Source organism: Cetorhinus maximus, chromosome 3, assembly GCF_964194155.1.
Source record: "Cetorhinus maximus chromosome 3, sCetMax3.hap1.1, whole genome shotgun sequence".
In the NCBI taxonomy this organism is placed as follows: domain Eukaryota; kingdom Metazoa; phylum Chordata; class Chondrichthyes; order Lamniformes; family Cetorhinidae; genus Cetorhinus; species Cetorhinus maximus.
The window spans coordinates 60,023,195-60,047,431 of record NC_135881.1 but is presented as its reverse complement, the minus strand read 5'-3'; the positions used below and the strand labels follow the sequence as shown (position 1 = coordinate 60,047,431).

At 42.3% G+C, this 24,237-nt stretch overlaps 1 protein-coding gene across 1 annotated transcript in view; it reads left to right on the top strand.

The window, feature by feature from the left end:
* fam171a1 (family with sequence similarity 171 member A1) overlaps window positions 1–24,237 on the top strand; it is a 204,953-nt gene that overhangs the window by 105,534 nt on the left and 75,182 nt on the right. The window contains exon 2 of the mRNA XM_078538451.1: window positions 12,933–13,160. Within this exon, the coding sequence (XP_078394577.1) occupies window positions 12,933–13,160 (228 nt within the window). The remainder of the gene's footprint in view (window positions 1–12,932; window positions 13,161–24,237) is intronic.

Genomic DNA, 24,237 nt, shown 5'->3' with positions numbered 1-24,237 from the left:
CAAGCTTTGTATGGTCAGCAAACTAAGATACGTTACTCTTGGTCTCTTTGTCTAAGTCATTAATATAGATTGTGACCAGCTGAGGCCAAAGCACTGATTCTTGTGATATTCTGCTAAATATAGCCTGCCAACTTAAAAATGCTCTGTTTATCCCTACCCTGTTTCCTGTCCGTGATCCAATCCTCCATCCATTCTGATGTATCACCCCTAACTTCAAGCCCTTATCTTGCATATTAACCTTTTGTGTGGTTCCTTAATGAATGCATTTTGGAAAACCAAGCATACTACATCAACTGGTTCACCTTTGTCTACCCTACTAATTAAAAAAAAAACTCTCAAACTCAAAAAACTTTAATAAATTTGTCAAACACTATTTCCCTTTCATACAACTGTGTTGTCGTTGCCTGACCAGACTATGATGATAATATGATTCTGTGATAATAGATTCCTCCATTTTCCCCAACAACTGATGTTAGGCTAACTGACATGTAGTTCCCTCCTTTCATGAATAACAATGTTGCGTTAACTTCCAATTTGCTGGGACTGTTCTAGGATCTGGGGAACTTTTGAAAATCACCAGCAGTGCATTCACTATCTCTGCAGTGACATCTTTTAAAACCCTAGGATCTAGGTCATCAGGTCCTGGGCATTTGTCAGCTTTTAGTCCCTTAAATTTCTCTCATACTTTGCTGATATTAATTCAGGTTCTTCACCCTTGGTCACCCTCTATTTATCTTTGCTGTGGTTAAAGTATACATAGGTCTGAAATTTTGTGTTGGGGATAGCAGCAGGTTCACTAAACATTATTGCAATGGTTTCTTTCCACATACTTTCTACATAATTTAAAGCAACTTCTAAACCACAGTGAATGTCTGTTTTTCAGGAATGTGGTTAAGCTCACCTTCTTCTCCAGGCACACACAAGTTAGCAAATTATACCCACATATGTAGGAGCCCCCTTCCTCTCTATGAGAAGCACAAGGCCATCCAGTGAGGAAATGTTTCTTCCACTTCCCTTTTTTTTCTAAAGGCAGTGACTTATGTTAGGATTAAACAGTCATTGACAACTCTCAGATTCTTTGCTTAGGAAGTCATCTTTTTGCATAATTTTGGAGTTTTTGGCTGTGGGAGGACCATCAACAGTTAAATCTGATCTTGCTATTGCCTCGCGCGCATGGACTCGACTTATTTATCAGCACTCATTGAATAATGATCAGGATTATTTTTGTTGTTTTTTGCCTACCGTGAGAATTTTGCTGTCCTTTAAGAGATCAGCTCATTCAGCAAGGGTTTAGGATCAAACTCAGATGCATATGGCATAGTGCAACATTGTGGGCCATCAGGATAGTTTCCATAGAAATACTAAGTCTCGCAGCAGTTTCCTTTACTCACTGTTAGATGTTGTCATATCCTTGTGCTACCTATATGTGTCACACAAATGAGGTGACACTCCCCCTTTGGAGTTGAGGCCGAAATGAGATCAGCCATGATTGTAATGAATGGCGGGGCAGGCTCAAGGGGCTGAATTGCCTACTCCTGCTCCTAGTTCTTATGTTCTAACTGCAACTGGAAAATTTATGCTTGCTATCTCATAACCATTGATTAAATAGAAAACCACTCCACATTTTCAATCTTCAGGAGCCTGCACATAAAGTTGCCTTAGCAGACAGACAGCTGTGTCAGAGCATTTTTACCCAGATTAATAAACTAACAGGAAACAAACATGACATTAGAACCTTAACATATCCCAACTATAGTTCATAATTTCACACTGAATTTATTTCAAGGTGTTGATTACAAAACTTGCTGCCAATTCACAGACGCTTTGTAGATGCTGTCTTGAGATCTATGCTGCTTAATTCAATAGCTGGTATTTAGGATGTTACAATCTGAAGGTTAGGTCATCATGGTCAAATAGGTATAGTACAAATGATATTTAGATATATGGGTTTAGATACGAACATACAAACTAGGAGCAGGAGTAGGCCATTCCCCCCCGCCCTTGAGCCTGCTCCGCCATTTAATAACATCATGGCTGACCTGATAGTAACCTGAAATCTGCATCTCACCAAACCCGATAACCTATAACCCCTTTGCATACCAAGAATCTATCCATCTCTGCCTTAAAAATATTCAAAGACTCTGCTTTCACCACTTTTTCAGGGAGAGAGTTCCAAAGACTTTCAACCCTCTAAGTGAAAAAATTTCACCTCATCTGTTTTAAATGGGTGACCCCTAGTTCTTGATTCTTCCACATGAGGAAACATCTTCTCCACATCCACCCTGTCAAAACCCCTCAGGATCTTGTATGTTTCAATTAAGTTGCCTCTTACTCTTCTAAACTCCAGCGGATACAAGCCTAGTCTGTTCAACCTTTCCTCATAAGACAACCCACCCATTCCGGGCATTAGTCTGATAAACCTTTTCTGAACTGCTTCCAATACATTTACATCCTTCCTTAAATAAGGTGACCGATACAGTACACAGTACTCCAAATGTGGTCTTACTAGTGCCCTGTACAACTGAAGCATAACCTCCCTGAATACTTCTTTATTCAATTCCCCTTGCAATAAATTAGCTTTCCTAATTACTTGTACTTGCATACTAGCCTTTTGTGATTTATGTGCTAAGACACCCAGATCTCTTTGCATCTCAGAGCTCTGCAATCTCTCACCATTTAGATAATATGCTTCTCTTTTATTCTTCCTGCCAAAATGGACAATTTCACATTTTCCCACATTATATACTCCATCTGCTGGATCTTTGCCCACTCAATTACCTATTTATATCTGTTTGTAGCTTCCTTATGTCCTCGTCACAATTTAGTTTCATGCCTATCTTTGTGTCATCAGCAAATTTGGCAACCATCCCATCAATCCCTTCATCCGAGTTATTTATATAAATTGTAAACAGTTGAGGACCCAGCACTGATCCATGTGGCACACCACTCGATACATCTTGCCAACCTGAAAAAGACTCATTTATGCCTACTCTCTGCTTCCTGTTAGCCAGCCAATCTTCTATCCATGCCAATATGTTACCCCCTATAACATGAGCTTTTATTTTCCACAATAACCCTTGATGTGGCACTTTATCAAATGCCTTCTGGAACAGCGTAACTCATTGATGTTACCTGGGACCCTTGCACAATATAATATGTGGAAAGTCTTTGAGTTGCCTTGGTACAGCGCTAATTGCATTGTAAGAGTATAAAGATGTGTGAGGCAAAGTTGTATTGACTGTAATGAGGTAAGAGGTAATGAGGAAAATAGTCTCGAATGTTTCAAGCAAATCATAGCATTTACAGTTAATGTGGTTCAGTGAGTTATGAAAAAGAGCTAGTTCTTATGTCGCTTAGCTTGGTTGCAATTCACTGTAGAGAATGTTATTGTAGACTAAAGACTATACCCAAGGTTGATGTTCAAAATAACTTGCTAATTGGACTATTGGTGTTTCCTTTTCTACAAGTATATAAGATTCTAAATGTGCTGATATTTTTAATTCTTGTATATAAGTGTGCTTTGCATTAATCATGCAGAGTACTGCACCTGTACAAACAAAATAAATACTGCTATTGATTCTTTGAGATTGAATACACTATTTCCACAGGATGTAGAACAGGATAATAGGATTTGGCAGACCTACACTCTGATTGTAAGAGTGTTTTATTTATTTTAGCTGGGTGTGTTCAATTGTGCAGTGTTTATAATTAAGCTAACTGATGCAGGGTTGAAGGTTAATTGCACTGCACTTTCAAATGATGCTAAGTATCTTGTACTACATCTATTATATTACACTGAAAATGCTTATTTGACCCTTGCTTTTGATACTAATTTTATCAGAATAATTGATAGAAGCAGATTACATTTTTGTAGCCCAGTTTGGACCTGTTGAGGTAGTGGATTTGAAGGTCCCATATAATACTACATTGTTCAAATCTTCATAAATCATTTTGGTTTCTATGCAGCGATGTATTGTGCCACACAGTAGATTTGCCCCTTGATTCTATAAATAACAAGTTTGAGATCCTGACTCTCAGCCAAAGAAGGTACTAAGCATGGTCCAGGCTGTCCCGCTTCAGGACAAAGGGGAAATTGGAGTGAGAATTATCACAGGCTGTTTTTACAAATGCCAAAAGCAGCTAGAAACAGACTTTCTCCCCACCCCTCTCATGGAGAATGATGTATGCCACAGGTGGGGAGGGAGGATTTTATGAAGAGGGAGGCAAAATTTGAATTGTTTTTCAAGCCCAGAGGCATAGAAGCCAACTGTAATACCCTACTGACACTCAGCGAAAATCAACTGACACAGATGGGAAATCAAACTAAGGACATTCCTGTTGTTATAAGCTCAGTGCCACAGCGGATGGTGTATTTTCCAATCAAACCATTGGGGAAGAATTTTGTTTTCCCATTTTATTCCTAATCAGGTTCTATAAGTGTCACAACCAATTGAAACTTGGTGGTTTAACTGTCATTCATCAGTTAGAGCTCTACAAATCTGGTCTAAAGTGCACACTGGATATGGCTGGTAAGTTTTATAATAAATAGTAATCAACTCTCTTTGGTATTTAGAAACTAATTGCTGGAACAAAGGTAGAAGCATAGAGTTATGGCACAGAAGGAAGTTGTGCGGCCCATCGCATCTGTGCTGGACAATAACAATCTATCCAGTCTAATCCCACCTTCCAGCTCTTCGTCCATAACCCCGTGGGTTACGGCATCTCAAGTTCCTATCCAAGTTTTTTTTTAAATGTAATAAGGGTTTGTGCCTCTACCACCTTTTCAGGCAGTGAGTTCCAGACCTCCACCCTCTGAATGAAAAAAATTACTTAACTCCACTCTAATCCTTCCACCAATTACTTTAAATCTGTAATCTGTCATTTGTAATTAGCCATAGTCCATAATGAATCATGGGCATCTCTTACCATTGGAGAGCGACAGTTGGTTGCTATATAGCTTGAGGGACACTACTCCTCAAGCGTGGGCCAAGGTAAGGAGGCAGCCTCCCTTGAACTACTACAGCCAGATTGAACCCACACCCTTGGCATTATTCTGCATCACACTCTAGCCATCTAGCCAACTGAGATAACCAACTCTTGTTATTGGTCCTTCCTCTCCCCTCTTGTCTAGGCCCCTCCATAATTTTATACATCTCAATTAAATATCCCCTAGCCACCTCTGTTCTAAAGACAACAACCCCAGACTGTCCAACTTTCCTCATAGCTAAAATTACCAATTTATGGCAATATCCATGTAAATCTCCTCTGCACCCTCTCTTATGTGATCACATCCTTTCTGTAATGTGGTGGCCAGAACTGTTATGCTGTACTCTAGCTATGGTCAAGCTAGTGATTTATACAATTATAGCATAACCTCCCTGCTCTTGTACACTATGGGCAGAATTTTACAGGTGGCAGAATTTCCCACCCCGTCAACTGAAGAGTCAGCGATGTTGGCTACCTGGCAGCTACTTAATGCTCCATGAAGCATTAGTTGGCCAAAGACTGATTTCCTCCTCTCACTTGTGAGGAAGACCTGTCTCAGAGAGCTGCCATCAATCTGATTGACCAGCAGTGCCATCAGGAGTGGTGGCCACTGCTGAGGCTGTAAGTCCCCAGGTTCTACGTCCCAGAGCCAGGATGACAGTAAGTGTGCAGGGTCTCATGGCAGGGATAGGAGGGGAGGCCTGGGGTGATGGGAGGAAGTGTGTGGGGTTTATGTTGGCAAGGCCAGGTGGGGTGGCAGCACCTGGTGATTGAGGAGGGTTGGGAGGGAGGGCAGACCTTGTTGGGTGGGGGGGTGGGACAATGGGGGTGAGCACCCGATCTGGGAAGGAGTCCAGCTACTGAGGTGCCCACCAACCTTCCTGTCCAAGGCCTGAGCAGGGTGACACACCCACCACCTCCAACAACCCCCCCCCCCCCCCAAACTTTAAAAGCTCCTCTTGCCAGCTGAGAAATTGTGGTTGAGTGGGAATTGGCCCTTAAGTGTGCAATAATTATCCCTAGGCCTAGCTCACCCCTCTGTAAAATTGTGGAGGCAGGCAGAAAGGTGATGTGAAGGTCGCCAGGGGAAGTTTATATGCCTGCTGGGGGGAAACCATAAAATTCTGCCCAATGTCTCTGTCAGTAAAGGAAAGAATTTTATCCGCCACCTTGACTACCTTATTGACTTGACCTGCCTGCCACTGTCCAAGGTCCCTCTGTTCCACTACATTTCTCAGAATGCAACCATTTCTTGTATATTCCCCTTTGTCCTCCCCAAATGTACTAGTTCATATTTCTCTTGATTGCATTACATTTGCCACTTCTCTGTCCACCTTGCCAGTCCATTGATACCTTCCTGCAGTTCTGCAGCATTCTTCCTCGCTATCAACCACATGGATAACTTTCATTTTATCTGAAACCACCTTAATCATGCCCCCTAAATTTAACCCTAAATCATTGATATGTACCACAGCATATGTAAACTGCAGGGACCTACAGGGCCTGGGGAATGCCATTGGAAACGGCCTTCCAGTAACAAAAGCGCCTGTCGACAATTACCCTTTGCATCCTGTCACTGAGCCAATTTTGGATTCACCTTGCAACTTTCCCTTGGATCCCTTGAGCTCTTAATTTTCTGACCAGTCTGCCATGTGGGACCTTGTCAAAAGCCTTGTTAAAATGCATGCAGACCACATCAAATGTGTTATCCTCACTGACCCTCGTTGTTACTCAAAAAATCCAATCAAGTTAATCAGGCATGACCTCTTAACAAATCCATGCTGACTGTCGTTGTTTAATTTGTGCCTCTTTATACTGTTTCTCAGAACTTCTTCCAATAATTTGTCCATTACTGAGGTTAGGCTGACTGACCTGTAATTACTTGGGCTATCCTTTCTTCCCTTTTTTTAAACAGTGGTACAGCATTAATACTCTTCCATTACTTCTGCCTAAAGCTGGAGAGAGTTGAAACATGATGATCAGAGCCCCTGCTTTTTCTGCCCTTGCTGTGGTAGAAGTGTGGCTGAATTTTTTATAAGTAACTTTGAAAAGCTTTTCATAGTATTAGTATGGACTGTGACATTTTTCAGCTGATGGTGCTGCTCATTTCTTCAAAGTCAGCAGTGTTTTGCCATCAGTATGTTGCACTAACCTCCAAACTTGCGTTGTTTTCAAACCCTGCTTGGGCATTAGTAGGTCAGGGGTTTTTTTTGTGTTATGCTGCATCTTCACAGCCTCAGTTGTAATGAATGTTTCCCCACTGTCAGTTTTCCTTGCTCAGTGTTTCTCTGCAGGCTTTCCCTTTGTTCTGGTGGCAATCTGTCATCTTGCAGCTCCTATTACAGCTCCTGCTTTGTACTTTGTGATAACTAACCTTTATGTTGCTATGGTTATAATAACCCCCCCTCCCTTGGGTGTAATCTGGCCTCAGCATATCGAATGGAGAAGGGTAAGTTGAGTGAAGCCACCCTGGTTATGTTGCATGTGTTCTCCATGGGGCCTTTTTCATTCACACTTTCATATTCCAAGAGTGTTGCCATGGTTACACCAATTTTGTCTGTAAGCGCTGCTAAAATCTATTTGCAAATATTGAATGGATTAGATGGGAAGAGCAGAGGGACAGTTATAATTTACGAATGACATTTAATTGTCAAATCAGCAACCTGGATTTTTCCTCTTGTAGCAATGTGCGTAATTGTTCTACTTGTGTAGCGAATGGGTTGGTAGAAGCCAAACAAAGCCAAGGAGATTGGCTGGAGGAAACTGACTACATGATTTGAAAGGAGAAGCTTTTTTTAGGTTCAATGAAGGATGCACCGTTGGGAAGAAAGTACAACAACATTAGATATCCTGACCTGCATGAACTCCTGGTCTATCAGCCCTCTGTCTTTGCCGCCCTACATTGATTACTGACTCCTAATGCATCAAACATAGAAGTTTCATCCTTCAGTTTTAAACTCTTCACCCCCACCGCCAACCCCCGAAACACTGCCAACCTCTGCCACCTCCAGTTCTTGTACCTCCTTGTTGCCTCGCTGCAGTCCTTTAACTCTGGTCTTTTACGCACCCCCTCTCCCCTTTTCCTAACAGTGGTAGCAAAGCTTTCAGCTGCACTGGCCCTGTTCCATCACTATACTACTCTTCTCACTTCATCCTTAGTCCATAGCCAAATCCACAGTCTGAGTGTATGTTTTCTCATCTTCTATAATTACTGAAATCTAATCAGAATGTGTGCATGTCTAATAAGTCGGAATAAACTAAGCTATACTAAAATTTCCTAATTCGCTTGACTCCTTGGCTCCTACATTTACCCAGATAGTCAGAAAGTACAGGCTCATTTACTGGGGTGGCCTGTGATGCTGAACCTGGGGAAAATATCTAGTATAAAAACCCAAATTAACAACTAGTGTCCTAAGTGTAGTTCAGGGATGGTGCAGTGAGGAATACAAGAGAGACAGGTCGATGTTCTTGATTTTAAATATGAAGGAGTCAATGAACTCTTCAATTCTGCAATGGTGGTGGTGGGAAAGGGAAACAGATTGCTCATGAGAGCAATAATAAGGATGGGGTTTGCCTTTACTTTCAAGAATAATGAAGTAATGGGGTTTCGTATGATTGTTTAAAGTGGTCAATAAGATGAGGCAGTGACTGTCAGGCCACTTTTACACCACGTGTGCTCCAGTCCCCAGTGTAAGACTTGAGACCACTGATCTGCCTGTTGCTGATCTGCCTGTTACATGATTTGAGTATTGGAGACCTCTGAACGTTGGTGATAGGGGTATCAAAAAGAGGCAAATCATTTAGTGAATAATAGAAGCCCTGATACCATTGTGGAGATTGGTCAGAGGAGAGAGTTGGAGATGTTTCTGGAAATGACGTTTGTTTCCTTCCATGACCACCTTGCCTCCAAAGGCCAGAGGTATCAGGTAGGCTGGGGATGTGTACAGCAGAAGTGATTGTGACCTCGGAGTGGTTTGTATGCCCATGCCAAGCAGGTGGGAGAATATGTTGTGAAGAGTGGGGCTAGGGAAAAAAAGCAGGTCAAAGAAATATGGAAAAATGGGCAAGTTGAGATTTATAGAGGATGAATAATCATTTGGTGCCTCCCTTGCCAAAATCACCTTTGTGTGTCTTTTCTCACCTTTCATTGAGCTGACAGGATTCAGGATTATTTTCAGATTTTTTGCATAAATAAAAAAAATGCATCCAAAAATACTTAATATGCTGCTGTAGAGAAAGAATATCTCAGGCTGTGAGGTTACAGGTTGTGGCAAAATGCAAATCTTATGGTAGCAAATAGTGCCTCATGGATGTCCAGTGTTGAGCTGCGAGATTGTTCTGATTCTGTCCCATTTAGCATGGCGTAGTGCCACACAACACAATGGAGGGTGTCCTTAGTGTGAAGATGGGACTTGTCTCCACAAGGGTTACTCCTCCCAGTCATGTTGCAGTCATTATTGTGATGCAGGGCACAACATTAGTGCTGAACTATGGAATATTCCTATGCTGTGGACTCTCAGCCATTAGGAATTAGGAACATAAGATACATATCTGCAATGTAGCCTTGTATCTCTATTGTGATTTAGCAGACTAAAAAAATATTTTTCAAATTAATTTTACATTGGCCATCATGGAAGGAACAAAAATATTCATCAGCTGGGAAATCGGGGGAAAATTTTCCATTGGTTGGATTCATACCTAGCACAAAGGAAGAGGTTGTGGGTGTTGGAGGCCAGTCACCTCGGCTCAGGACATCACTGCAGGAGTTCCTCGGGGTAGTGTCCCCGGCCCAACCATTTTCAGCTGCTTTGTTAATGACCTTCCTTCCATGATAGGGTCAGAAATGGGGATATTCACTGACGATTGCACAATGTTCAGCACCATTTGTGACAACTCGCATACTGATGCAGTCCATGTCCAAGTGCAGAAAGACCTAGACAATATCCAGGTTTGGGCTGACAAGTGGCAAGTAATATTCGCGCCACGCAAGTGCCAGGCAATGACCATCTCCAACCAGAGAGAATCCAACCATTGTCCCTTGATGTTCAATGGCATTACCATCACTGACTCCCCCGCTATCAACATCCTGGGGGTTACTATTGACCAGAAACTGAACTGGACTAGCCATATATATATATATATATATATATATATATATACTGTGGCTACAAGAGCAGGTCAGAGGCTCAGAATCGTGTGATGAGTAACTCACCTCCTGACTCTCCAAAGCCTGTCCACCATCTACAAGGCACAAGTCAGGAGTGTGATGGAATACTCCCCACTTGTCTGGATGAGTGCAGCTCCCACAACACTCAAGAAGCTTGACACCATCCAGGACAAACAGCCTGCTTGATTAACACCACATCCACAAACATTCATTCCCTCCACCACTGACCCACAGTAGCAGCAGTGTGTGCCATCTAAGATGCACTGCAGGGATTTGCCAAGGCTCCTTCGACAGCATCTTCCAAACCCACGACCACTACTATCTAGAAGGACAAGGGCAGCAGAAAGATGGGAACACCACCGCCTGGAAGTTCCCCTCCAAGTCACTCACCATCCTGACTTGGAAATATATCGCCGCTCCTTCACTGTCACTGAGTCAAAATCTTGGAACTCCCTTCCTAACAGCACTGTGGGTGTACCTACACCACATGGACTGCAGCGGCTCAAGAAGGCAGCTCATCACCACCTTCTCAAGGGCAGCTAGAGATGGATAATAAAGGCTGACCCAGCCAGCGAAGCCCACACCCGTGAATGAATTTTAAAAATTTTAAATTAAAATTGCAATTGTTCGTGATCTCAGTGTGCATCTTGTATGTTTGCCATTTTCTTCATAGGTGTCTGTTTATTGGGGACTGTCTCCTTTACAGACTTCACTGTACATGCAATAAAATCAGATTTGATAAAAATGAATGCTGAAATTTCAGTGAAAGCTGTATTCAGTCTTTTTACACTTATTTTATGAATCACAAAAATGCAGAAATTGGGCAACAAAAATAACTACAATGGTACAGCTACAGAGTTCAAATTTAAGTCTGCTGGACCTCAGGCAGTGAGACCAGCGGTTTAAAGAAAAAAGTAATTGAAACAGAAAGTAGTTGAAAATAGAGGGCATTTAAGGATGTGCAGTGAGTGCTGGACTAGCCAGCAATTCCCACATCCTGTGAAAAAGAATAAATAAAAAAGAACTTAATGCATTTGATACAATGTGGCTGAACTGCACATATTTTTGCCCCATGACTGAATAAACCAACCAGTTGTTTAGCATGGATGGTTATTCCAAAAACTAGCAAGAAATAGCAGTAGATTGTGTTAGGAAATAGAGAGAGATTAAGTAAGTTATATTGGTATTTGTTAGGAATGAGCTTTAGCTTTAATATTTAAGTTTGATATGTATTTCTGCGTCTGTGTGCTAAGAAGGTCAAATTGAGTTTTAGGTTCACTTTAAAAGGTGTCTGCATCTCTAATGAGAGGTTTATGACTGTTGCAGCTAAGTTAAACAAAGAGCAGTAGAGAAACTAGGCTGTTGCTTAGCAACAGGGATCAAGAGAGGCAGGTCCCTACCACACACACGCTAAAACTACAGAAACAGTAGTTTTGAGTTCAGTTTGAAGCCAGGAATCCAGAGAGACTGGGCACTGGGAGAGGGAACTGCAGGCTGAGAGCAGATTTCCCAAAAGAACCAAAATGTTGCAAGGTCAAAGGAGTGAGACAGAAACAGGGGAAAGCCCCAAGCAGACCTTCTAGTCCAAGGGAAGGACAGGAACCAGGAACTGGTCCTGTTAAGTTAAGAGTGAGGGGCAAAGAGAAAGGCTCCAAGCTTCAGATTTAAAGAGACAAAAGCTGCAGAAAGCAGATTTAAAGTGAGAACAGCTTGCATGAGGCAAGAAAGTCCAAAGGGGCGGCTGAAGGTCTGTAACTCTTTGCTATGGGTATGTGAAACAGTGGTGTACTGCTAACAGCTGAGTTGTTGAGAGAGAGTGCGTGGAAGACAGCATGAATGCATGTGGTGACCCAGGGGAGAGGAATATTTGAAGGAGAGCTGGAAACCCTGGAGGTGAGCCCTCATGGAAGGTGTCTGAGTGAAAGTGTCGGTTTGGGAGAGGATTCCAAAGCGAATCCTTGGAGAGTGGAGATTGGAAACCCTCATGTGAAAGAACGAGTTCAGTGAGACTGGTTGGCTCACAGTGTGACAAGCGTCTGAGAGGAGTTGAGGAGAGATCCATAGCATCTGCTTGAGGTAACATCTGTCACTTGGTTTCAGAGTGTGGGGTGTCTGACCACAGGGTGCCATAGGTTTACATGGACTGTGTACTTACTATGAACATTAAAGTATAAGATAGCTTTTGTAACTTTTGTTATCCTTATAAATCTGTATATATCTGTAAAGGTATAGTTGTGGGTGAAGGAGTATTGCAATATAGTTCACCTTTTCTTGTTTAATAAGTGTTTTATTCTTTTGTTAAAAGTTCATTAGCTGACTCCGATGACTCTGTTCAGTGGCCACTCTCCACATATCTAAGCAAACAAATTAAAAGTTAGGAAATATCAAGCTTGGTTCTACTTTGGGATCAGGCTTGTCCAGGGTGACCTCAGCTGGGATCATAACAATTGACAGAGCATAAAGTGCAGGGAGACCGTCCTTTTGAATGTAGTATTACTGTTTAAACTTTCTGCTATTATAGGTATATTATTGTCGCATGTAGTGTTTTCATTATTGCACCCTTTTAAGAAAAGCACATTAATTGCTGTCTCACTTATGCTGTGTTACACATCATCTTTCTGAGCACCATAATAAGCAGGTACAAGTTGTGCCTCAGGCCTACAACATATTATAAGCTAAAGTGGATAATTAATGTTTTGCAGTAAAAACAAAAATGCCTTTTCAATCTAAATTTTTGGTGATCAGTGCTTTCTGACTCTATCCTCTATTTTATTTTCAGAGGTGACATTAAAAGTCCATGTGAGTGATTCCAGTACACATCAGCCTTTGGGTAAAGCCTTCATTGAGATTTTTACCAACCAGACCTCATTTGCCTCAGGATATTCAGAAGCTGATGGGGTAGCCTTCATCACGTTCCACTACACACTTGGAGTTCAACTGCTTATTGCTGCAACAAAACGTGGTTACATCCCAAATTTCTCACCATGGCTAGCCACCAAACTGCCCTGTAAGTTTGACATTGGTATTCTCAATAATTGTAAAAAGGCCCTTGTATACATTTCTCTCCCCCTTTGTGAATAGGGAAAGGCCAAAGGGGAGGGACAGTGCATTATTGAAAAGAGGTGCTTCAATTTGCTCATGCTTTTCAGTCTCTGCGTGATGTAGATGCAACCATTGTAAAATCTGATGTATGCCAGCAAGATTTATACAATATCCAAACAATGCACACATCTCTGGATAGGTTAAATAGTGAGCAGGGAATTGTTGTGTTCTCAACCTGATTTTACTTTACAGAAAAAGTGGTTTTGATACGGTTGTTGATTTAAAATTTACCACTATTTTTAAAATGTAAAAATCTCTACAACTTTATTGATTCATGTAGCCATAATGAGCTCTGTGGAATTTCAAGAATAATAAACGCAAGCTTTGGCATTTGTTCTCTCACAACATGACATATTTACAGTAAGGGATCACTCATTTAAGATGATGAGGAGGAATTTCTTCTCAGAGGGTCATTTTTGTAGTGTACGAAGACATAATTAATGCTGAACACCCTTTCCTGCCCTGAAAAACTAATTTTATAAGTGTGGAGTCACATTCCCTCAGAAGAACCTTTTTTAAAAATTCAGAATTTTAATTTATTTTCAAAAAAAATTTTGTTCTGTGATTTGCATTTTTTCTTAATCCCACATGTATCCCACTGTCAACTTTCTGGGAGTTACCAATTGACCAGAACTAGACTAGCCATATAAACACTGGTTATAAGAGCAGGTCAGAGGCTGGGAATTCTGCAGAGGGTAACTCAGCTCCTGACTCCCCAAAGCTTGTCCACCACACAAGGCACAAGTCAGGAGTGTGATAGAATACTCTCCACTTGCCTTGATGAGTGCAGCTCCAAGAACGCTTGACACCATTCAGCCCTTTTTGATTGGCACCCCATCCACCACCCTAAACGTTCATTCCTGCCACCACTGACGCACAGTGGCAGCAGTATTGCATTATAGATATTGATATGTCTCTTTTCAGCAGCATGCTGACTACTAGGCAAATGGTGGATCCCAAATGAGAGTCAGGAGTAGCAATTCTTGTCTATGGGAATTCATGCCCATGACTCCACCCCTTGCCTATAAAGAATGGATGGAACTTTTGCTTCTGTAAATAGCTCAGGTCAAGCATAACCGGATTTCCTAGGGGTTCTCTCGGTTTCCCACCAGTGTTTTGGCAAGAAATTGAGTGAATTTTTAGGCCTGTGTAATTTTTAAACTACCTAATTTTAAACTGGTTGAAAGTCTGATTGATCTGTCATTGACGATCTGAATCTGCACTACTTAAATTTTTTTAAAAGAAATGTTGCAGAATTGATTCTGCACCAGCAATCCCTTTTTGCGATGTGGAAGGGAGAACACGTATAATATCAATTGCCGAGGACTTTTCTGTTGGCACTGATGAGATCTATATTTGAATGAGTGGCAAGAAATCCAGGCTTCTTTTCCATTTTTGAATCTTCTGCTGAAGGTCATGTAGAATCTTGTAAATCCCATTCTCAAAACTCTTGAACAAAATAAATTGTACAACAAGTTTTTTATTCTGCCTTTTGAGCAAAATTTAGCATTGCTGGGTTAGTGTAACATCTTTTTGGGGCATTCATTTTCTTTGGCTGCTATACTAGCTTGAAATGTCTGGAGGGATTGATGCTTCTCTCTCTCCCTTTTTGGAAGGCGCTGCTCAGCATGTCTCAGCAAAAGAGAACACTCAGCAATTTTGCACACACCATCTATATTTATAAGTTAGTAATTAATATATAAACTATAGCAAATTTGGCACAAGAGCAGCCAGTTGCTAATAAATTTGGCGAGAAGCATAACATTTGATTCATTCATGTACTTGTATCATGAACTTGACCTTGAATGCCTTGGGTTATATTGGTTTAACTCTACTCAGTCTTTTGTTTTGATAACCAGAATTGTAATGCAAAGGAAAATACAAGTGCAAATTAGGTTAACTTTAGTAAACAGAAGAGCTGATTTTATTTCTGCCTGAGGTTATGGTACCCATGATGTCTTTGTTTAGCTGCATGGTGTTGCAAGCTGTGCTTTCACCTGTGGGACAGTTTCATAAGAATTGTAGCAGATACTGGTGATAGTCCTTTGCTTCTCCATTGCTCTGCTAAATATACTTTAGCACCAATTTCATTTTATTTTTGTTTTCATCAAGTTAAAAATTAATTTAACACTCTAGCACAGGACGATCAATAAGTGTGTCTTCTCCAAATCATGACACTGAATGCCTGAAGGTACTACACTTATATGTAATTATGTTGTATGAGCTACAGTTATTCTTCAAGGTATTCTAAATGGAGAATAATTCCATGTTGTCCCCTGGCAATGTACTTTCAGTGTAGAATGATCTTGTTTTTAATATTAACAGTAACTTTTGTTTAACATCTGCAACATACAGGAAATTCACCAATAATTATCACCACCGTCCCTAGTTCCCTCCACAATTCAAATAATTTACTCCAATTTTTTGCATCATTATTATATTAAAATAGTAAGCTTTTAATATTTAAAATGTTATCCATTGGAACCAAATGTTTATAAGACATCTTTGATAGACCGCAGAGGTCTATCCCTTTCAGACAGTAAATAACATAAATCCCTCTATAGCTCTGAAGAAGAGTCATATGGACTCAAAACATTAACTTTTTTTTTCTCTCTTCAGATGCTTTTAGACCTGCTGAGTTTTTCCAGCATTTTCTATTATTGTAATATAAATACCTTGCTGCTTGACAAAACTTACTGATGTGCATAAAATGCACTATAAGAAGCAGCTTCTTAGATTATAACAGTGCACAGTCAATTACTTTATAATTAAATATAGTGCTTCCACAAAAGTCTGGAAGGCTATCTATGAGTAGTGGCTATTTATCAAAATAAATTTATTAATAGACTGTCAGGAAGTCTAACTTTATGTAAGTAACATTTTGGAATCATATATCTAGAGCAAATTGCAAACCTACTGTGCTGTTGGAATCATGATTGTCTGGATTGTTCAACTTATATTAATGCTGCATTTTCCACCCTTTCCCAGTCACAATAGCTTAAAAAATGCTCATTCACCAATTCCCAAAATTGTTTTAATCTACTTTAACACATATGCCAAATTATTTAGAACCAATCCCCTGATATTTACACGTCTTCAAGTAAAGAAGAAAAGAAATATTTGCATTTATATAGTGCCTTCCACAATCGCAGAATGTCCCAAAGTACTTTACAGTCAATGAAGCGTAATCGCAGTGGAATGCTGGCCTTTATAGCTAGAGAAGTACAAGGGAGTAGAAGTTATGCTACAGCTATACAAAGTCCTGGTTCCACCACACTTGGAATGCTGTGAACTGTCCTTGGCACACCTGAGGAGGATATATTGGGCTCTGTTGAAGGGTCATGAGGACTTGAAACGTCAACTGTACTCTTCTCCGCCGATGCTGCCAGACCTGCTGAGTTTTTCCAGGTATTTTTTATTTTTTATTTTTTGTTTTGGATTTCCAGCATCCGCAGTTTTTTGTTTTTATAAGGATATATTGGTCTTGGGAGTGCAGTTTGAGTTTACTAAAATGAGACCTGGATTCCAAGGGTCAGATTATGAGATTAAATTGCACAAGCTAGGGTTGTATGCCTTGGAATTTACAAAATTGGTGCTGATTTCATTGAAGTTCTTAAGATATTAAAACGAAACCGATAGAGGAATCTCTATTTCTGCTGATTGTGGAGTCAAGGACTGGGAGCATGGTCTAAACATTAGAACCAGAGTTTTTCAGGTGTGAAATTAAGTAACACTTCAACATGCAAAAGGTGATAGAAGTTTGGAAACCTCTTCTGCAAATGGTAATTGACATTTTGACCAATTGTTAATTTTAAAACTAAAACTGATAGATTTTTGTTAACAGAGATACTGTGGAATATGAAGCAAAGGTGGGTATTTGAAGTCAGGCCACAGATCAACCATGATCTCATTAAATGGTGGAACAGGCTCAAGGTAAATGGCCTACTCCTGTTTCTATTTTCCTGTTTAATGTAGGAATCTTGGTTTTCTTAAAAACAGAATTACCTGGAAAAACTCAGCAAGTCTGGCAGCATCGGCGGAGAAGAAATCAGTCAACGTTTCGAGCCCTCATGGCCCTTCAGCAGAACTGAAGCATAGTTTCAACAAGGGAGAAATATAAATTGGTTTAAGGTGGGTGGGGGGGGAAGAGACACATTGAGGGTGTGGTGTGAGCAGATAATCAAAAGATGTCAGAGACAAAAGGGTCAAAGAGGTGTTGAAGGTGGTGGTCTTTGTCTGAGAAAAGTGCTAATTAAGAATGCAAGACAGGATATTCAAAGTACAGCTCTAGTGGGGGTGGGGTGGAAAGACTAAAGGTTTTAGTTTTAGATTTAAAAATAATGGAAATAGGTGGGGAAAGAAGAATCTATATAAATTATTGAAAAAAAAGGCGGGTGGGGGGGGGGGAAAGAAACGGGGTGGGGATGGGGGGAGGGGGAGTTTAAGATCTAAAGTTGTTGAATTCAATATTCAGCCCAGAAGGCTGTAAAGTGCCTAGTCGGAAGATGAGGTGCTGTTCCTCCAGTTTGCGTTGGGCTTCACTGGAACAATGCAGCAAGCCAAGGACAGACATGTGGGCAAGAGAACAGGGTGGAGTGTTAAAATGGCAAGCGACAGGGAGGTTTGGGTCTTTCTTGCGGACAGACCGCAGGTGTTCCGCAAAACGGTCGCCCAGTTTGCGTTTGGTCTCTCCAATGTAGAGGAGACCGCATTGGGAGCAACGAATGCAGTAGACTAAGTTAGGGGAAATGCAAGTGAAATGCTGCTTCACTTGAAAGGAGTGTTTGGGCCCTTGGACGGTGAGGAGAGAGGAAGTGAAGGGGCAGGTGTTGCATCTTCTGCGTGGGCATGGGGAGGTGCCATAAGTGGGGGTTGAGGAGTAGGGGGTGATGGAGGAGTGGACCAGGGTGTCCCGGAGGGAACGATCCCTACGGAATGCTGTCAAGGGGGGTGAAGGGAAGATGTGTTTGGTGGTGGCATCATGCTGGAGTTGGCGGAAATGGCGGAGGATGATCCTTTGAATGCGGAGGCTGGTGGGGTGATAAGTGAGGACAAGGGGGACCCTATCATGTTTCTGGGAAGGAGGAGAAGGCGTGAGGGAGGATGCGCGGGATATGGGCCGGACACGGTTGAGGGCCCTGTCAACGACCGTGGATGGAAAACCTCGGTTAAGGAAGAAGGAGGACATGTCCGAGGAGCTGTTTTTGAAGGTGGCGTCATCAGAACAGATGCGACGGAGGCGAAGGAACTGAGAGAATGGGATGGAGTCTTTACAGGAAGCAGGGTGTGAGGAGCTGTAGTCGAGGTAGCTGTGGGAGTCGGTAGGCTTGTAATGGATATTGGTGGACAGTCTATCATCAGAAATTGAGACAGAGAGGTCAAGGAAGGGAAGAGAAGTGTCAGAGATGGACCATGTGAAGATGATGGAGGGGTGGAGATTGGAAGCAAAATTAATAAATTTTTCCAGGTCCCGACGAGAGCATGAAGCAGCACCGAAGTAATCATCGATGTACCGGAGAAAGAGTTGTGGGAGGGGGCCGGAGTAGGACTGGAACAAGGAATGTTCCACATACCCCATAAAGAGACAGGCATAGCTGGGGAGTAGGGGGTGATGGAGGAGTGGACCAGGGTGTCCCGGAGGGAACGATCCCTACGGAATGCTGTCAAGGGGGGTGAAGGGAAGATGTGTTTGGTGGTGGCATCATGCTGGAGTTGGCGGAAATGGCGGAGGATGATCCTTTGAATGCGGAGGCTGGTGGGGTGATAAGTGAGGACAAGGGGGACCCTATCATGTTTCTGGGAAGGAGGAGAAGGCGTGAGGGAGGATGCGCGGGATATGGGCCGGACACGGTTGAGGGCCCTGTCAACGACCGTGGATGGAAATGTGGAACATTCCTTGTTCCAGTCCTACTCCGGCCCCCTCCCACAACTCTTTCTCCGGTACATCGATGATTACTTCGGTGCTGCTTCATGCTCTCGTCGGGACCTGGAAAAATTTATTAATTTTGCTTCCAATCTCCACCCCTCCATCATCTTCACATGGTCCATCTCTGACACTTCTCTTCCCTTCCTTGACCTCTCTGTCTCAATTTCTGATGATAGACTGTCCACCAATATCCATTACAAGCCTACCGACTCCCACAGCTACCTCGACTACAGCTCCTCACACCCCGCTTCCTGTAAAGACTCCATCCCATTCTCTCAGTTCCTTCGCCTCCGTCGCATCTGTTCTGATGACGCTACCTTCAAAAACAGCTCCTCTGACATGTCCTCCTTCTTCCTTAACCGAGGTTTTCCATCCACGGTCGTTGACAGGGCCCTCAACCGTGTCCGGCCCATATCCCGCGCATCCTCCCTCACGCCTTCTCCTCCTTCCCAGAAACATGATAGGGTCCCCCTTGTCCTCACTTATCACCCCACCAGCCTCCGCATTCAAAGGATCATCCTCCGCCATTTCCGCCAACTCCAGCATGATGCCACCACCAAACACATCTTCCCTTCACCCCCCTTGACAGCATTCCGTAGGGATCGTTCCCTCCGGGACACCCTGGTCCACTCCTCCATCACCCCCTACTCCTCAACCCCCACTTATGGCACCTCCCCATGCCCACGCAGAAGATGCAACACCTGCCCCTTCACTTCCTCTCTCCTCACCGTCCAAGGGCCCAAACACTCCTTTCAAGTGAAGCAGCATTTCACTTGCATTTCCCCTAACTTAGTCTACTGCATTCGTTGCTCCCAATGCGGTCTCCTCTACATTGGAGAGACCAAACGCAAACTGGGCGACCGTTTTGCGGAACACCTGCGGTCTGTCCGCAAGAAAGACCCAAACCTCCCTGTCGCTTGCCATTTTAACACTCCACCCTGTTCTCTTGCCCACATGTCTGTCCTTGGCTTGCTGCATTGTTCCAGTGAAGCCCAACGCAAACTGGAGGAACAGCACCTCATCTTCCGACTAGGCACTTTACAGCCTTCTGGGCTGAATATTGAATTCAACAACTTTAGATCTTAAACTCCCCCTCCCCCCATCCCCACCCCGTTTCTTTCCCCCCCCCCCACCCGCCTTTTTTTTCAATAATTTATATAGATTCTTCTTTCCCCACCTATTTCCATTATTTTTAAATCTAAAACTAAAACCTTTAGTCTTTCCACCCCACCCCCACTAGAGCTGTACTTTGAATATCCTGTCTTGCATTCTTAATTAGCACTTTTCTCAGACAAAGACCACCACCTTCAACACCTCTTTGACCCTTTTGTCTCTGACATCTTTTGATTATCTGCTCACACCACACCCTCAATGTGTCTCTTCCCCCCCCACCCACCTTAAACCAATTTATATTTCTCCCTTGTTGAAACTATGCTTCAGTTCTGCTGAAGGGCCATGAGGGCTCGAAACGTTGACTGATTTCTTCTCCGCCGATGCTGCCAGACTTGCTGAGTTTTTCCAGGTAATTCTGTTTTTATTTTGTTTTGGATTTCCAGCATCCGCAGTAGCTTTTAGCTTTTTGTTTTTATCTTGGTTTTCTTGTTGGCAGTTAATTTATCAGTTGTTTCACTTGCATTTATTCATTTATTACACTTGCTTCAGAACCCAATCAAACTGTATTGGGATTACAAATGTAAATGAAATGGTAAAATACTGCCCCCCCCCACCTCTCCGACCTTTAATTATCTTAAGAATCAAATGTTAAAACAGTAATTATTTATCTTTTTGCATAATGTTTAAAATCAAAAGAAGTATCCTTTCAATTTTATGAGGTGTTGAATGCCAGGCACCGAAGTCTAACTAGCTGTTAACAAATTTTGGAGCAGGGTTGGTAGTGTTTAGAATATAATGAAAACTTCCAGTAAAGAACTTGAAAAAGTATAGAGTGATCCAACAAAAAGCAACTATTGCTAAGTGCTGAAGCGAGAATGTATAAGCAGGCCAGTGTGGTAGTGAATTTAAGGTTGGCAGCTCTGCTGAGTTCGCTGATGTAGAGGCTGTTAATAGGATCATTGGAAATTGGTTCAAATTGGCTTTGTTCACCTCTGTGAATCCATTGTTAGTTTTGGGAGAGTGTTTTTGACCAGCTCATTTGGGTGTATGACTGTTCCAGCAACACAAATTGCAGGCAGGTTCATGGGGCAGCTGGGAGATCAGTTGATTTGATCAGCTCTGAAAAAGAGTCATACGGACTCCAAACCTTAACTCTGTTTCTCTCTCCGCAAATGCTGCCTGACCTGCTGAGTTTTTCCAGCATTTTCTGTTTTTATGTCCGATTCCCAGTGTCTGCTGTATTTTGCTTTTATGATGGGGAGGCGATGGCATAGTGGTGTTGTCGCTGGACTAGCAATCCAGGGACCTAGGGGAATGCTGTGGGGACATGGGTTTGAATCCCACCACAGCAGATGGTGGAATTTGAATTCAATAAAAACAGGCATTAAAAGCCTAATGGTGACCATGAAACCATTGCCGATTCACTAATGTCCTTTAGGGAAGGAAATCTGCCGTCCTTACCTGGTCTGGCCTACGTGTGACTGCAGACCCATAGCAATGTGTTCGGCTCTTAAATGCCCTCTGAATAAGGACATTTAGGGATGGACAATAAATGCTGGCCTAGCCAGCGATGCCCGCATCCAATGAATATTAAAAAAAAAATTTGATTAGCTGTTGTTCTTCAAGCTCATCTTGCTGACGAGCTTAACTGATGTGCCTCTGTAGTTACCTCTCAATATTATACCGCTGTTTTTGTTTTATGGAGATGGCGGAAGGAGACAAATACTTTTCAAACCCCATCTCTTGTAGGGGTATAGGCTTATGCTTCCTGTAAGAGTAATTGGCATGGTTTAAATTTTCTTGCTGTCATTTAACTACATTTTTTTATTATTCACTCATAGGATGTGGGCGTCACTGACTAAGCCAGCATTTATTGCCCATCCCTACTTGCCCTTGAAAAGGTGGTGGTGAGCTGCCTTCTTGAACTGCTGCAGTCCATTTGGTGCAGGTACACCCACAGTGCTTTTAGGGAGGGAGTTCCAGGATTTTGACCCAGCAACAGTGGAGGAATGGCGATATATTTCTAAGTCAGGATGGTGAGTGGCTTGGAGGCGAACTTCAAGGTGGTGGAGTTCCCATGCATCTGCTGCCTTTGTCCTTCTAAATGGTAGTTGTTGTGGGTTTGGAAGTTGCAGGCTCAGGAGCCTTGGTGAGTTCCCGCAGTGCACCTTGTTTATGGAAACACACTGCTGCTAATGTGCATTGGTGGTGGAAGGGGTGCCAATCAAGCAGGCTGCTTTGCCTTGGATGGTGTCAAGCTTCTTGAGTGTTGTTGGAGCTACACTCATCCACGCAAGTGGGGAGTATTCCATCACACGGAAGACTTGTGTCTTTAGATGGTGGACAAGCTTTGGGGAGTCAGGAGATGAGTTACTCGCTGCAGGATTCCTAGCCTCTGACCTGCTCTTGTAGCCACGGTATTTGTATGGATAGTCCAGTTCAGTTTCTGGTCAATGGTAACCCCCAGGATGTTGATAGTGGGGGATTCAGCGATGGTAATGCCATTGAATGTCAAGGGGCGATGATCAGATTCTGTCTTGTTGGAGATGGTCATTGCCTGGCACTTGTGTGGCATGAATGTTACTTGCCACTTGTCAGCCCAAGCCTGGATATTGTCCAGGTCTTGATGCATTTGAACATGGACTGCACCTATATTTCAAAAGTAATCGGTTGTGAAACACTTTGGTACTTCTGAAGATGTGACAAGAAGCTAGATTTATACAGGTTCTTTCAATTTTTACTTGGTTATAACAGCTGGTGCTCACTGGCTTTCAGAGTTTGTATATGTCACTAGTCTTTCCCTTTGTGCTATTGATAGTCAAGGTAAAATCATCATTTTTCAATGCTCCTGGAGCTAAATTAAAATCAATGGATGGAAAATATAGGCGACGTGCTCAAGTTTTTAAATAAAAACAAAGTTCTGGAAAAATTCAGCAGGTTTGGAAGCATCTGTGAAGAGTAGAATTAACATTTCAAGCCCAATATGACTTCTCTTCAGAACTTTATTTTAGTGGTCAAGTTCTTGAAATGTGCTCTGCAGCAGAGGCCCTGAAGATGAAAAATTGTTACCAGCAATATTTTCTCTTCTTCAAATAGTGCCAGAGTATTTTCTTTATGCCCATCTGACCCACAGACTGAGCCTCTGTGACGTTAGTTCATCATTTGGAAGATGACACATTTGACAGAGCAGCAGTCCATCACCTTAGATTATGAGTTGAAATCTGATTATGTGGCTTAAATCAGCAAGTGTTTGACTGAGAGACAAGCTGACCTTGGAGACTGTGCTGTCAAAAGACTGAGTAGACAGCTGCTAGGAGATCCAGCTTGTGATCAGTGAAGGATGACTTCATGATCAATGAGGGATAAGTATGAATAAGCTTCTAACCCAGTAGGTGAGCCTGGAAGTTTTGGCACTTGAAAGTATTTAACTTGGTGCAAGTGCTCAATACTGTTGCAATTCGTTTTGACCGTTGACCATCTGTGATGTTTTTTCTTACAGGTTATAATCTTGTTATAAAACTTTGTTAAATAAAATAATGGTTTACAAATTATCTTTTATCTCTGATCATTCTTTCACCATCTTCAGTGCACCATCCTTAGCAGAGATCATCCTTCTCTGGTAATGCTCAGCAAAAACTAATTTTTATGAGGGTAACCTGCTCTCCAAAATGCTCACAAACATCTAATTATATCTTTACATTCCTGTCTCTGGTGAAGTATCTCATGAATGTATGGACCTATAGAACTGAAGCAGAGCTGTGCCTCCCTCACCACCTATTCAATCCATTTCTGCCAGTATACGAGCACAGCACTGTACTGGCTTTCTCATTCCGCCAATGCATTTGGGAACATTGGAACTTAGAACTGCTGACTAGGTCAACTTGCTGCAGCCTGGCAATGAAATACATCGCCTGAACTTAAATTAGCATCAAGCTAATTAAGC